The sequence below is a fragment of the Cupressus sempervirens genome, chromosome 10 (assembly GCF_028749045.1).
Source record: "Cupressus sempervirens isolate cs-2001-9-10 chromosome 10, ASM2874904v1, whole genome shotgun sequence".
NCBI lineage: Eukaryota > Viridiplantae > Streptophyta > Pinopsida > Cupressales > Cupressaceae > Cupressus > Cupressus sempervirens.
In genome coordinates, this window is record NC_143127.1 from 716,724,890 (window position 1) to 716,742,008 (window position 17,119).

Genomic DNA, 17,119 nt, shown 5'->3' on the forward strand with positions numbered 1-17,119 from the left:
GGGGGAGTAGCATTATATTGTATTAGGCGGTACAAGGAAAGATGGTTATAATTGTATGATCCACAAATTTTGAATTTTAAAATATTGTATGGTTTTGAAGGCAAATTTTGAAGAATTTTTTGTACAACATTTTGGGATTTGACCAATTTTCCCATATGTTGTCATTAATGCCAAAGGGGAAGATTGTTGGCAATATGGCTAAGCAGGATGAGTTAGGGTTGTCATTTATGGCAACATATATTTTAGGATGAGATGGCATAATGTATAGTTAAAGATCTCACAATCTATGATAGAAAATTGTCCAAGTGTTAGATAGTTTCACTGGCAGTACAGAGATAGTTTTTGGTAATGCGCAGTCTTCAAAGATAAATGGCACGTGCATAGTTAAGGACAGGTAGTAAAGAGTGCCCTAATGACGTGGCTAAGTGTGCAATACAATATGGACAGTATGACATCATATATATTTATTTTATCAATAAAGCAAGTGAACACAGAAGAACAAAACACAACAGTAAAAGGTGAATAATAGGTCAAGGAATTATTTTGGTTACAAAATAATTACTTAATTATTTAGGGACGACATCCTAGATGTTAACCCTATGTTAGCAAGAGTTAATTTTGTAATATGCCAAGCATGTGAATGCATTAAGGCCGACTGGACAAAGTTTTGTAAAAGGGAAGGGTATAAGTAAGAAATCATAACTTGTGAAGTTATGTATGGTAATGCGAACTATGTATGCAATATGCAAACTTAGGTGAAGGCTATGTGATGCGAATTATGATGTAAGATCAGGAATATGCAAAGTACAACAATTAGTAGTAAAAAGGTTTTTGTATCTATCTCTTTTGTATAAAGGCACTACATTGTATAATTGTATGTTTGGCTAGTGGGCTCTTCTTGCATACTTTTTGTAATACCAACTCCTAACAAGGTTGAGGCTTTTAATAGGGCCTAGTCCTCTAACAAGGACCGAGGCACTATGTTTTTCATAGACTGCTAACAGGGTCAATATCCTTAACATGATTCTTTTGTTTACTGTATCATTTAGTGGGTACCATCCCCATCGAGGTTTGCCTTTGGCCAAGGTTTCCCTAGTTAACAAAATATAGTGTTATGAGTTCTTTGTGTATGGATTTATTTACTAATCAACATTGTTGGTTTACTTTCATATGCATGTTATAAAGTAATTAACAATATTCAGTTGTGGGTAAAAGTTCGTAGAATATTGATTCAATCCTCCAGTATTATCTATTTCTAACCGGAAGTTTTTTTGTCTTTGCTTCTTATCGTCGGAATTAGAAGTCGTTACTTATAGGATTTGATTATCTCATGAAATGTTTGAGTTGAAATTGTTGACATTGACATGCGTTTTTCAACCTCTCCCAATTTGCGTATTCCTTTGGACACCGTTGATTGATGCATGCTGTATTTCTATTTTGTTTTTTGGTTCCAACTCCCATTTGCTTCTAACATCGTAGCTTTTTTAGTAGTCAATTGCTTGTGCTTTGGAAAAGAAGTGTTTGAAGTTTGGTGGATGTTCATGCCCAGATAGTGTAGATTATACAACGGAATGGCCACAAGAAGAATTGCCAACCAAGTAAAAATTCCAAAGATCTCTAATCATAGATTGCAAGGCATCCTCTGCACACTTGACACAATGTTTCTTCTTTGGCATACAATTTCTTTGGAAAGTTCCATATATGATTATCTCTTGACACAACATATGGAGTCCCCTGAACAATGAGATGAATTCTGCAATCAAGTGCCATGGCTTTCTAGTGCAAAGCACAAAGGCACTTGGTTTATATTTTGGTTTTCAAGTTTGTTTTCACCTACTTAGGCTAGAATAAACATACCTTGGATGAGAAGTCCATGGTTGTCAAAGAAAGACACCATTTTGTATGCTTAAGGCACTTTATGCAAATTTTAAGCAAAAGTTGCCCGTTAGGAAAATTCGGAATTTTTAATGTTTTTGGTCAAGAAAGCCTAGGATTAGATTTTTTAGTTGGTTTTAGGTATGTTGCAACCTTTTCCAAGTTCTAGAAGTGGAATCAAGTGAAAAATGTAAAAATTGCACTTTTTGTGCAAAGTTGTATTGTTGAAAGTTCTAAAAGTTGCTCAAATTTGCAACTTAGTGGGAAAAGAGTTATAACTATTAAAATATTGGTTGTAACCATTAAAATAGACATGGGAGATATATATACCTCATTTTGTGAGGTCTAGAGGGCATTAATGTAGACATAGGAGATATATATACCTCATTTTGTGAGGTCTGGAGGGCATAAATGTACGGATTGGAAGAAGTTGCAAAGAAGAAAATTCAGTTTTCGAGTGATTTTTACTGTTGTTTGTATGCTGCACGAACTGTATTGACTGTCAGACCAGATCTGATGAAATTTTGAGATAGAGCTTTGAATCAAATTTCTTTTGCTTCTGGTCTCATTGTTCTACGTGTTTTCCAACTCAAGTTATTGCATTTTTAGTGAAACTAGGTTTTTAGGACAGCATTTTGGTGCACACAGCAAAAATGGGCCTCTAACTGCAATTTCCTTGGTTGAAATTTCATGGCGACTTGGGAAATGGTAGTTTGTAGGGTCCTTTTGAAGATTCCACAATTTCAAGAGTGGACGATGTGTTTTGTGATTTTTCCAATCAAACCCTAGGTCAAGTACCATGAAGGATTTGACCTATTGTAGCCTGTTGATTTGTGAATGGCAGGAGTTTGGGACTTGGTGAAGGGTTGAGCATTTGGAAATAAGGTATTTTAGTGTTGCCGAACATTCCTGAGTATTGAGTTCATTTCCATGACTCCGTTTCCTACTAGTTGCTTTGTAAACCAAGCCTAACTTGATCACTTAGGTTTGTGTTGCTTTGTGAAGGAAAGGGAATGTTGGTGTGGGGCTAGAACTTGATGCTTTGGGGTTTGAAGTAACTTTGAAAAGGGTATTCAAAAAACTAATTTTTTTTGGGTCTTGTTTGGAACTTTGTGAAGTTAGATCCAAAAAACCATTTTAGGAGGGCTAAAAGGGGCTCACAGGGCTACTAGGCCAAATTGGGGGTTGACGCTTTGTGCAAGCGTATGATTCAAACTAGTGGTGTAGTCTTTGGTAAATAGGTGCCCTAAGATTATTTAACCTATTAGAACCCTTGGGACAAACTTCTAGGGTGTTTTCCTACTATTGACCTAGTTGTGGGAGATTGGTGCAAACCCCATAAAGCAGGCAAGTTTGGTTCTTTGTCCTTGGATTCTTGGTGAAGTTGGAGAGTGTGTTTCTTTGATCCATTGGAGGATTGGAGTGTGCTGAAACCTTATAATAAGGTTAAAGATTTGATAGCCAATTGGTTGATTTCAAGAGTGGGAAGCCCATTTGAAGCTTCTTAGTTGTGCTCTCTGCATTACTTTCTATTGTTTGATTTGTTAGCCTCTGCAACTCTTCGTCGCTCTTCTCTATCTTTGGTCGTGGGTTTTCATAAAAATTCATTTAGGTATTATCGATATTGATGCTGCCATTGGACCTTAGTATAAATGTTCATTTTGAATTGTGATTTGGGCAAGTTGTTTTATCCTTCATCTACACATATTTTTGTTCCAAATCCCTTCGTGTTCACCACAGAGCCATCGTTTTCTTTGTGCTATTCTATCAACTACAGGCAGTTACTCTTCATACAATAGAAACTTTTCATATTAGAGCTGCTCCATTTGATAGTTTATATACATCATTAAACTTAGTATTCCATCGAATATTGATGTTTGGTGGTACACAAAGGATATGGACTCCTATCAGATTCTCTTAATAATCACTTTGTATAATATATATTGACTATACACTGTTGTCTTTTCGTTGGAATGTATTGGCTATCATCTTGTTTCCGTCTATAATTGCCATTTCATATAATTGGTTAATCCTTTGAACCAGCCTATTCCTGTTAGTATGAATAGAATTTGCTCTATGGAAATTTGAGTGGTACATCTTATACCTTATGTTGTGCATTGTGAACTATTCTCAAAGTTTATCTTTAATATTACTATATGACGTGAGATTCCTTATGGCTCCTTTCTTGATTAACATTGATTTAGATGCTTTAGATCCATATCACTTCTTCAAATTGTGTGATTTAATTGATGCTCAACATGCTTCTCATTGGCTCTTCATAATTTATATTTGTGCTTTGATATTATTGGTAATGCCTCATTTTTATCAAATAATTTCTCTTACTTTTAGTCCAATTTCTTTGTCATTAATGACAATACTTTCATCAATTTCCAACGTTATTTCTCAAATGGAGGGCCTAATTTGAAAAAATTAGGGCTCCATCAGTGGCTCTTGTTGGGGACATATGCCCCTTGCGGGCATAATGAGATTCCATCTATCTCTGGAGGAGGAGACTAGGGATCCATACTTTAACTTGATGCAAAGTGAAATTGGTTGGCCACAGGCCCTGTAAAAGTGAACATTGATATTTTCCTCTATCAAACACCTGATTTTGATCATGCAATAACTCCTCTCTTTTGATAATGGTATGCTTTCCCTTCATCAACTGCTCATGATCAAAATTTGCCTTTTCCTTATCAACAAGAGTATTTGAAAAGAAACAACTTTCATGATCCTCTAGCCCCAACATTGGATCTTTTGCTGTACTACATGCATAATCCTTATGGACAATATTTATTGGTCCACTTCGTCAACACAGTCTTTTGTGTTTGACTTTTGTTTTGCCTTTGAGAAGTCATCAGGTGTATTGTGGTCTTTGCTGAATGGGAGGATCCCTATGCATTTGATCAGTCATACCAGCATCTTGATAAATTTTCTCTACTTTGATGTCTTATTGCACACAATTTGCTCCATCTCCATACTACCAATATTGTTTCTCCTTACAAAAAGGTTTTGAAGATAGCTTATATTCAGGAAATATTTCTTCTCTTTTATCAAGAATCTGATAAGATAGGACATTTGGAAAATTTTCAAAACTATTCTTCAACACATTCTCCTCATTGTGCTTGTCTGATCTCATCTCATCTTCACGTGTTTGATATAATTCTTGCTCATAAGATGAAATGTAGAATGTTTCACTTTCTGAATACACTTCTTCACTCATATCTTGAGTTTCATCATCTTCAAAATTATCATAGGCCTGCTATTTGCGTCATGATGCTGATGGACTTGATTGCATAGAAAATCCTCTTCAAATAATGGATTCAGGAACATAAAGAACTTGGACATATTTGTTTCTGCTTCTTGAAATAATGGATTCAAGAACATAGATAATTCAGGCATACTTTCATGAGAACTTTTATATGGATCATCAGGTGTTACATTACACAAGATATTAGCAAATTGTATACCCTTACTAAATTGATCCTTCTGAGAACCATCATCTGTTTCATCTAGTGCCCCTTGAATATGTGCTTTCATTAAGATGTTTATTCCGGTGGATTGAGAAAAGAATTGGAATATTTTTGTCAACATGTTTCTGATACTCTATGTCTAATAAGGCTGAGATTTCCTTTGAACTGAGAAGATATTCTTCCTCATTACTACATTCACTGATATTTGCTGTCATACGAGTATCATCATGGGTGGATTCATCTTCAATTCGGTTCAAAATTTCTTCTATATTTGAATCTGAGACATCACTTAACTCATATGCATCTTCAATCTTGAATTCATTGTCTTCTGCATAAAGATCATTAGATTTATATTCTACTTCATTATGATCTAGAGTTCTGTAATCAAATTCTGCAACATGATTTGATTTACAACAGTCTTGCTCCATAATCTTGAGCAACATATCCAAGCTAAGCTCATCTAAGATCCCCAAATCTCTGACCTTTCTTATGAATTCTTTTTGTGAGGTCACAATGTCTAAAGGTATCCTTTGATACGTATTTACCATCCTCATGAATAATTGTGCTGAAGTCTCCTCTTCAAATCTCTCCAAATTTAAAAGGGTATCAAGTAGAGTGATGTTCGGATCTTCCATGCTGCAATTTTGACTTTCATCTTGTTCATGACACATGTTATCTTCCTCACTTACATCATGAAATTCTTATAAGAACCATTGTTCAAAGTCTTTTCAAGATGAGATACTTTGTGTAGGTAATGATTCATATGCTTGTCTTGCATTGTCTTTTAATGTCATGACAAATAGCTGCATTACTTGATCTTCTGCATGAATCTCATTATCTTTTACAAATGTATAAAACACATACAATTGTTGAAGTGCTGATTCATCCCATTCTTCATGGAACTTTGGTACAAGTTGTGAAAGCATTGGGAACAACTTGTTAGATTTTACAATCAAATCTCTGAGATCCAACAGCTTGATGTTATTTGGAATAACAAGTTTTCTTTGAAATGACTAATACATTTGAAATAAAAGTATCTACCATCTCCTTTCGAGTCTTTCCCTCAACAAAGCTACCAATTGAAATTTTATTTAATAGAGTCACCACCTCTTTCGAGGAAAATGTTGTTTGTTGGGTCTTCTGGGATCTTCCTTCCAATGAAGTGCACTTTGAAAATATCTTTTGATTCTAGTTTGCGAAACAAGGACCTCTGGGTAACTTCACAATACTTATTGTGAGCAACTCTCCTCAATAGAGTTGCCAATTTGTTGGTTCCGAAAACCACAGATTGGAAATCTAAGAGTTTTGCCAATTGTCTAATAGGATTACTCAATCATTTTTGACCAACGAATGAGAATAATCTCCCCATTCAATTTCCCTGTACTCTAGGCTTCGCTAAAGCTAGCAGGTAAATACTAAACCTTCACCTTGAACCCTGATCACTTGCTTCAAAACTTTTCTATAGTGAATTTAAGCTTTGTGAGTTCTTAAGTTGGCAAAATACTTGAACTCGATCAAATAAATGTATATGAATGCTTTCAGATATTTATTTATGAAAATGAATGTTATTTAAATGAAAGGAATAGTGTTTACGAGTTATGGATATGGCAGAATATTGAACTTCAAGACCTCATACATCAAGCCACTTTCACAAAATAAACTGCAGACCAATTCCTTATCCAGCCTTAAGCAAATAGAGTCAAACTTTCTCCAGACCCTAATGTACAACCCTGAGAGACATTGCTATACCAACCACTACTTTATAAACTGAAGCTTCGATTGGCAACACAACCCCTAGTCTAATTGAATTGGATTTCTTTGAGAAAATCAATCAGACAAAATTCACATAGAGAACATTTCATATGTAAATTCTGATAATCAAGTTTTGTATTGAAATCAACTTCTTCACTAGTAGTAGTAATTGATTTAAAAATTAATAATCACGGGATAAATCTGAACAAAATACTTTGAACTATGATTTTCAAGATGAAAAAATAAAAACAGGGCTCTTGCATTAAATTTGGAAAATGAGTACAAATAGTTTGTGCTTCATTCACAATATTGAATATATCAAAACTGTACTAAACATTCTATTCCTCTTTCTTCTTATTTCTCCTTTTATACTTTTTCTTCATTTTTCTTATTATCATCCACCACTGACTTCATTTTATTTCAGATAATTCATCCCTTATTTATATCTTAAATATAAAGGTATGTGACGTTTAGAAATGAATGGTCATATCTCAATATCATATATAATTATTGAGAAATGATTTGTTCAACGCATCCTTAATAACAAATCACTGATATACAATAAATATTATAATAAATAATATTCAGAGAATCGTTGGGGAACTTCATTATTAACTCATTGCTAACCATTGCTGGGGGATTCATATGTGCAATATAATTTGTTTTTGTAATAGGTTTGTATAAGAAAACTAGCGGCATCATTGGCATTTAGCAAGCAGGCTCCCACTTCTCCTCAATCGCTGCGTACATATCATTGTGCTCATAAGGCTATGTATTCGTCTGATATTCTTGCCGCTGTCTATGGTGTTTCTTTTTGCTGTTAATTCATATTGTATCATGACCTCTATTTTTTGTTGCTATTGAAAACCTATCAAAATCACCGTTTCACATATATTGCTGTTGCTGCTTTGGCCATTCGATACTCAACTTCTCTTTGTTTTTTAAACATCCACAGTGGCTGACATGGCAGATTTCTCTCACACATGATATTAGGGGTCTTCTCAAATTAGACAATAGCCTGGAAGTTTGTCGTCTTTGCTTCTTATCGCTGGAATCAGAAGTCGCTACTTATATGATTTGATTATCTCATGAAATGTTTGACTTGAAATCATTGACCCCATTGACATGCTTATTTGGACCACTGTCCCCATTTGCGTATTCCTTAGGACACCATTGATTGATGCATGCCGTATTTCTGTTTTTCTTTTTTGTTTGAACTCCCATGTGTGCTGCTAATATCATAGCTCTTTTAGTAGTCAATTACTTGTGCTTTGGAAAAGAAGCATTTGAAGTTTGATGGATCTTCATGCCCATATAGCGTAAATTATACAGCACAATGGCCACAAGGAGAATTGCCAACCAGGTAGACATTCCAGAGATCTCTAATCATAGATTGCAAGGCATTCTCCGCACACTTTGTGCAATGTTTCTTCTTAAGCACACAATTTCTCTGGAAAGTGCCATACAGGATTGTCTCCTGACACACCATATGGAGTCCTCTGAACAATGATTTAAATTTCTGCAATCAAGTGCAGTGTAGTGACTTTCAATCATTTTATTTGTGAGCCTCAGTAACTCTTTGTTGCTCTTCTCTATCCTTTGTCATGGATTACTGCAAAAAATCATCTGGGTATTATCGAATTTGATGATGTATTTGAACTCAGTATATAAGTCCATTCTGAATTGTGATTTGGGCAATTTTATCCTTCATCCCCGCACATATTCTTGTTCCAAATCCCATCGTGTTCACACCGGAGCCATCTTTTTCTTTGTGTTATTCTATCTTACGCAGACAGTTACTCTTCATACGATATGAACTTTTCATATTATAGCTGCTCCATTTGATAGTTTATACAAAATCATTAAACTCAGTATTCCATCGAATATTGATGTTTTCTGGTACTCAATGTATATGGGCTCCATTTATCAGATTCTCTTAATAATCACTATGTATAATATATATCGACTACACACCGTTGTCTTTTCATTGGAATGTATTGGCTGTAGTCTTGTTTCCTTCTATAATTGCCATTTCATATTTTTGGTTAATCCTTTGAACCAGGTTACTCCCATCAGTATGAATAGAATCTGCTCTATGAAATTTGAGCGGTACATCTTATACCTTCTGTTGTGCATTGTGAACTGTTGTCAAAGTTATCTTTAATATTACCATATCACATGGCTTCCTGACAGTTCCTTTCTTGAATAACATTGATTCAGATGCTTTAGGTCCATATCACTTCTTCAAATTGTATGATTTATTCCATGTCAATGTCATTCCATGCTGAACTTCTCACTGGTTCTTCATAATTTATATCTCTGCTATGATATTAATGGTAATGACTCATTTTTATCAAATAATTTATCTTTAATTTTTGTCCAATTTCTTTCACATTAATGACAATACTTTAATCAATCTCCAACATTATTTCTCAAATGAGGGCCCTAATTTGCAAAAAAATGGGGCTCCATCACCCCCTGCAATGTAAAATTCCCATTTTGAACAATTATGGCTCCACCACCCCCACAATGTAAAATTTCCATTTTGTACAATTCAATAGTAAAAAAACATGTCTTGACATTTGTCTGAACCCATCCATTTTTAGACCTCCTTTGCCTTGCTGAATCAATTGTAATATCCCTGTCCAATCTGATTGAAACTTGCTAAATTTGCTTTTAGAAATTTTTTCAAACACTTGTACAGCAGAGGGATATATGACTGATTTTATTTTCAATTTGTTTTCAGAATAAAAAAGATGACTTCTAATATCATAAGATGACTGAAAAATGACTTCTCTTCCGCTTAGTCTACACCTAACGTGAAATGCCACTCTTTTTTTTGTTTTTTTTTGATGCAATATATGACATCTATTCAATGCAAAGTAACACTTACAGCCAAGTGACATTATGTCAGACAGTTGGCATGCAAACTAACATTATATTTCAAACTTCAAAATTTATATTTTGCTGATATAAAAATTCTGATATAAAATCAGGTTACAATGCCTTCAACAATCTAACTACACTGTCCATACGGAACCATGTAGATGTAGTTTCAAATAATGCATAAACATGAAGATAAAATAAAGGGAACCTGAGATTGGTAGGCAGCTTTAAAACTGATCAGACTCTATCATGCACTGTAGCGGTATTGTTCACAGCATTGTAGCAACACTATTCATGACCACTGTAGCGATAACACTATTCACGATTTCTGTAGCGATGACACTATTCATGATTCCTGTAGCGATGACACTGTTCACGATTCTTGTAGCGATGACACTATAGCAGATGGGTATAAACTTCCTAATATGCCTCCGAATTAGCTGCTTAACTCCTTCCAAAGTGTAGATAAAATGAGAGCATCGAATGACCCTTAAATCTGAAGTGTATCTTCTTCATGAATTGCTGCAAAAACCCAATAAGCTTCAATGAGATGATTGAATATCACCTCCAAAAAATGCAACAATATCAGCTGATAGTTTCATAGCCTCAAAGTTGCCAATCGAAGAAAATTAGTGTTCTCAATGATTGAAATGTCTTGCAGAAACCCTTGGCTCCACAAGTGCACAAGCAAATGTCAATATCAAATCAGATGCCTTAAAATGATACTCTCTCCTCTATTTATTCTATTCCTTCACCCCTTCTAGAAGAACATAAAATATTATTTTATTGCACTTTTCTAGAAGCTTCCTCCTTTCCAACAATAATTAGTTGTGCTTCTAGAACATTCCCTTTTCCGTATAATATAATATTATTTTAGTGAGTTATGATTTAATATTTATTTAATATTTATTTTAGTCACTTTTTAATTAAATTAATTAAATATAAAGTCACCTTTTAATTTTTTAATTATTTAATGACTTTATAAGAAATTAATTTAATTATTTCACCTTATTTCTCCACTTAGCCTTCAAAGAATGAAAGGCTAAGAACTCCATTGAGAGGCTAAAAAGATGGGGACATTACATCAATGCAGTATTCATGGCATGCTACGGTGTCCCATCCGCTTCTTAAAAAATGATTTCATTTATAGGATGGCGATATCCAATTTCTTCTAAAATACTACAAGTTTGATGTGTGCAGTTTGAGAATGGTGGAAAAATAGCCAAAATTGTTGTTGATTACTCTCTATCACGCAGGCCAGATCTGGCAACACCAGCTTCTTACCAGCAATCTATATAGTTGCAGTTATAAAAGATCCCTGGCTAATTATCTTTTGATGCCGATTACATAGTAAAAAGCATTCCTACGACAATCTTCAATATGTATGTTGTCTGTAGTAACATAATATCAATCTCTAGAAATAATACTGACGGTCCCCATAAATTAAAATTTCATTTACTTAAATCACTTAACATTCACCACTTTGGCAAACTGTATGATTGTTCAACATTGGAGATATTCTCTCAATCTTAACAAACAAATGGCATCTAATATTTTCCAAGTTTGCTAAGGTGTTTAAATATGAAGCTCCCAAATAACATTTTCTTCCAAAATTAAAGATGGTCCCTCGCTTCAAATGTGAGGCTCCCTAATAATATTTTCTTCCAAACTTAAAGATGGCCCCTCGCTTAATTATTCGTGGCAGAAATCTCTAGAATAGACTTGCATGGAGGGTCATGAAATATTTATCTGTCAATCTAACTTTAATGAAGTCCAGCTGGCAATTGTCTTGACTATACAATTTCCCAGTGATTTGCACAAACAAAGACTGGCTTGATAATATTATCCACTGCTATTGTTTGTCATGTGATATATCTGCTCTGGTCTCTATCTGTTGATGTGCCTTTGACCTTCTTACATCTCAGATTGTTCTCAGATCAGAATTCATTTAGAAGTTTGTAAAAATTTAAATTCCCAGAAATTTATATCTGCTCTAATACTATGTTAAGCTTAGGATTACTGCAAATGTAATAGCACTGCCTGTAAAGTATTTGTTTTAAATGCAGCAATCTCCCTTGTATTTATATTGGGAATAAGGCAAGGAGAGAGAAATGTCCCTTCATGGGACATGTCTATTCATTATGGTGAGATTAATATGATAATAATTGATTTTGTAATCACATATATATAAAAATAAATTTCTTCTAATAGTATTTTAGACATATATCTATTTATAAATATCTCACATAAGAGAGATATATCTTCAAAGTTTTAGTCTCGTAGGATTTATCTGACAGAAGCTACAAAAACATCAACAATAACAATATATTTGACTTACTAATCAATTATATTACAATTTTATATCAAGTATTATTAATTATTATAAATTTTTGTTTTTATTAGATCTTATTTGAGAAAAGGGGATATGGCAGTCCGCCCTTTCCCAAATTGTTTGCCATCAAGCAATATGAATTCGACGGGCATCTTGTTTACAATTGTATTTAATGGATGATCCTTAGTCCTGAAACAGCAACTACAACCTGAAATTAGCACGATCATACATTTGTACCATAAACTAATCAAATCTAAGAATATTTCATTACAAAATTCAATCGTAAGAAAAATCCAAAAATTAAAACTTATGGTGACTTATGGTAGTACTTGTGATCTCCTTTGTTGAGTGTAGCTTTGTTCTTGGATAATTGAGCCTCCAGACATGTAGAATCTGTCTCAGTTCCTTTATAGGAATTACAACATTCACTAAGAATGTCCTCTTTGTTTTAGTCCTTACTAATGATGCTCTTGATCGAGTCTTGACACTGACTAAGAATGTCCTTGATTCTCAACACTCACTAAGAATGTCCCTGATCTTGACACGCACTAAGAACGTATTGATCCAGTATGATGCTCACTAAGCATGCATCTGATTCATGGCAGTCACCAAGAATGCCTCAAGTCTCTAACACTCACTAAGAATGCCCTTGCACTCACTAAGAACACCGTTGGTCTTGACACTCACTAAGAACACTGTTGATCTTGACTCACTAAGAATGTTTTGATCTGGTTTGACACTCACTAAGAACGTTTTGATCTGGTTTGACACTCACTAAGAATATGCATGGCACTCACTAAAAATGCCCTTGTTCTCGACATTAACTAAGAACGTCTTGATCTGGTTTGATGACACTCACTAATAATGTCTTGGATCGCGGTACTCACTACGGGCGCCTTGATCTCTTTCTAGGTGTTCCTTATCATCCAATTCTTCTATCTTATTTACTTGTTCTCTTTTTCTCTGATGATTATGTTTCCATGGTTCTTTACATTCGAAACATAAATTATACTTCATTAATTCATCTCTTTCATGGCATTGATATTCTGTACTCCATTTTTCATTACATAACATTTTTTCCCACTATTTTCCTTCTTTGAATCTTTATGTCTGTTCTCTGTCTTGGTTGAAAAATTCTTAGGTCTTTCTTTTGAAGGGAGTTGATTCAACCTTCCTTGCCTTTTTGATGGCTTCTTCCAAGTTTTGGGGTTCAAATGGCTTAACCAAGATTTAGATGGATTCTTTAAGTCTTACAAACATATAAGTGAGCCTCTTTTCAAAAGATCTGGGACCATAACGGACAGATCTTGGAATTTGCAGGTAAATTCCTCCACAGTTCTTGTTTGCTTAAGCTAGGTGAGTTCTTGGAAATACCATTTGGGGTCTTTTTAAATCAAATGTATTAATAAGATTTTGGGAAAATTCTCCATAGGAGTTTATATTTTTGTGGCCCAGGGAAATAAGCCCATGATGCCACCATTCATGTGCTGCACCTTCTAAATGGAGTAATGCGAACTGGAGGGCCTCTTCCTCTCTCATGGGAAAAGTGAAGAACGTATTTAATTTCTGCATCCACGACTGTGCTCTGATTTTTCCTAATCCATCAAATTTTTTAAGTGTTACTCTGTTCACTTTGTGCTTAAGTTCTTCATTTTTGTGCCTTCTGGGTGCCTCTCGTCTCTTATCTTCGCAAAACTCTCTAAATGATACAAATCCACAATGATTAGCATAAGTCCCTGTGTGATTACCAACATATCACATCATTACATTGAGTTATATCTAACACAATGTCGGTAGTTTGGAGTATAAACCTTGGGGTTGCCTTCTTTGATCACACAGTGGCATATTGTTTAGCATATGCAATTTCCTTTTCAATAGAGGATAGGATACTTGATATTTAGTTCTGCACATTAGAGTGGTCACAATCCCACCTTACAACTTCTTTGATTCTTTCTGGATAACTTTTGGTTTTAACATCAGAGCTTAAACTGCAACAGTGTTATTCCATGCATATGGAAAGCTAATGCAAATTTTCTGAACAACTTTATTTGTACGGTTTTCTGGATGTAAAATTATACACGGATATTGGATTTTCTGGATGTAAAATTATACACGGATATTGAGCCTTGAAACTTGCATCCATGACTTATCCTAAATGAGTCCACACTTGTGGCCTTCATCTGCTTGCATTTTTTGTTTCAAACACACTTGATGGATATAGCATTTTAATAGTGCACTCTAAAAATGTGCGAAGTGCCTATTGTATTTACCTTTTAAATGGAGATGTCCGCTTAATAAAAGATCACTTACCTAAGGCTTATGTTGAATACAAAACGAAAATATTTTTAAATCTCTCTAACAATTTATCTATACTATGACTGAAGGAGACAGAGTTGTTGACCAACATAAAGGAGCATGTTCTTGTACCTGAACATCAAATACTCACTGTCGAAGAAAAGAATGCTTTGTTAAAACAGTATTCTGTTCAAGAAAATCAGGTATGTGTTGAGCTGGATTAAAAATATTATGTTTATATGATTATTGTGTGATCTTGTGATTACTTGTGGGAATTCTTGCCTACAGCAATTATATGGTTTTATATAGTCTCAGAGTATATCAATTTTCTGATTTATGTCAATACCCTTTTATGTTTAAGAGTTATAATTGCATTGTCGTCTCAATTATGCTACTTCAAGCATCCTTTTATTAACCTCCTGGGTGATTACAAGGAAATTCTACATCTCATTCACTTCATTTTCCTATTTCCTCGATTACATCAAGGAAACTGCTACTTTCTATGTTTTCCTTTATTACCAAGAATGAATTTTCAGATGAGGCTAATCCTTTTGGAGTATCAATTGGGTAGTCCTATATTACCAAAGAAAGAATTTATAGAATGTTACTACACAATGTGGGAAGTAGGAATCTAGTATGGTTGACATTGCCAGCAACTGGACAGAATCTTGTAATATGCATTTAGGATAGAATGGATACAAATTAGATCAACAATAGTTCTAGAGATTTTTTCGAAGTAACTTTTAAATTTTGTTCTGATTTCAGCAATTCTTTATTTAATATAAGTATCTGACCTGCAAAATTTTCAGCTCCCTCGGATGCTAGAGACTGATCCTCTTGCCCGGTACTACGGACTCAAGCGTGGCAAAATAATCAAGCTCATATACAATGGTAATATAACAGGACACTATGTTACGTACCGAATTGTCTGGTAGACTTGGATAGGTTGCGACATTTGAAGTTATGGCACAGATGTAAATACAGCCGTTTCTGTGTCTGAGCTCCATTTTGAATGTTTTGCTTGCTTCTTTTTGCTACCACAACATCCTGGTCAGACTATGTCCATAAATTTCTAGTGGTTCATAGTTTTCATTTGCCATAGAACATCTATGTTATATATCGCCCATGTTTCTATACCTTTTAGTATAGAAACTTCAGTAATGTACATAGAGTTTGACAGTGTTTTAATGGTTAAATGCAGCTGAGAATATGATTTGTATCCTGATAATGTTTTTCATTTTGCTTGTGCTTTCTTTTGATGCTTTCGTGTATGTGCTTGCTCTTCGAATAATCATTTTTCAGTTGATAAAAATTCGTGGCAAAAATCTTCTGTACTATAGTGTCAAAAATGGATCCCACACTAGGTCTTGTCATCAGGATGACAAGATGTGCATGGATCACGAACTTATGCTCTTGATATAGATGGTAAATCTCAATTACGAGTTAGACTTAAAAAAAAAAAAAAAAAAAAAAACTAGTGTATTTTTTTCTTAATATATATCATAACTTTTACTTCAAGGAAATTGGTTGCTTTCGATGATTGGAACGACAACATTTACTAATAAAAATAAAAATAATAATTACAAACAATCATAGTTTTACTAAAATATGTTTGGTTATCATTATTTTATATCTGTATAAAAGTCAGTAAAATTATATTATATTTAGGCTTAATGACGAAGGCATATGTACTCAATGATTGATGGAACATGTTCAATTTCACATGTACATGAGGCCTTTGTAGAATGCTTGCATAAAGGGGTCATATAATCCAAAATAATGCCTTGCATAATAAACTAAGCTTACTTTCATAAAAACAATATAAGATTTCAACTAAGTCGAGTTGCAATCATTTGGAAACATGCTCACTGGGTGGAGTTTAATAGATGGAAAATGGGATAGAACATATCAAAAAATAATATTAAAAATATATCAACCAACTTGAGTTTTGAAGTAGCAAGGGATATATTTTTATTAGTTTCTTTGATTTGATGTGTGAGTGTTTTTGTTAGGCTGCGAAATTGGGTTTGGAATTTGTGACTCGTGACAGAGCTATGTTTGCTTTTGAATTGTGACCAAATTCTAATTTTCCCAATGCAATTCAGAAAAATTCTCTCTTTGAATTAGGAGATGAAGCTCTATGAGATCTTTAACTCTCCTTGAATTAGGAGTTGATGCTCTATGAGATCTGTCTTAAGTTAGAGCTTATTTACATTCTTAACAAGAGATGTAAAGCGTCATAGTTCCCGCCATACGTGTGGCGGGTGTTTTTGTGTGGAGTTTTGAGACGAAATGGGTAGTTGAGCAGTGTAGTGTGAATTTGGAGGGAGGGTTGGTTTGGAGCAAAATGTGTTTGTAGCGGTAGTTGAACTAATACATTGGAACAATATTAATATGAGATGGGCATATTTGTATATTAATTAAGAAAGAAAAAACATACAAAGGCATGAGACCAAATATTTTGTGTTTAGGCAGCTTGTGTTTGACATAATTGTATAGTAAAAGA

The 17,119-nt window shown here is 34.2% G+C and overlaps 1 protein-coding gene across 1 annotated transcript in view; it reads left to right on the top strand.

Moving 5' to 3' along the window:
• Positions 1-15,835, top strand: part of LOC149535838 (DNA-directed RNA polymerases II and IV subunit 5A-like) — a 97,837-nt gene extending 82,002 nt beyond the window's left edge. Inside the window, exons 3-4 of the mRNA XM_089803718.1 lie at positions 14,703-14,816; positions 15,423-15,835. Coding sequence (XP_089659844.1) covers positions 14,703-14,816; positions 15,423-15,548 — 240 coding nt within the window. The 3' untranslated portion in view covers positions 15,549-15,835. The remainder of the gene's footprint in view (positions 1-14,702; positions 14,817-15,422) is intronic.
• The last annotated feature ends 1,284 nt before the right edge of the window (positions 15,836-17,119 follow it).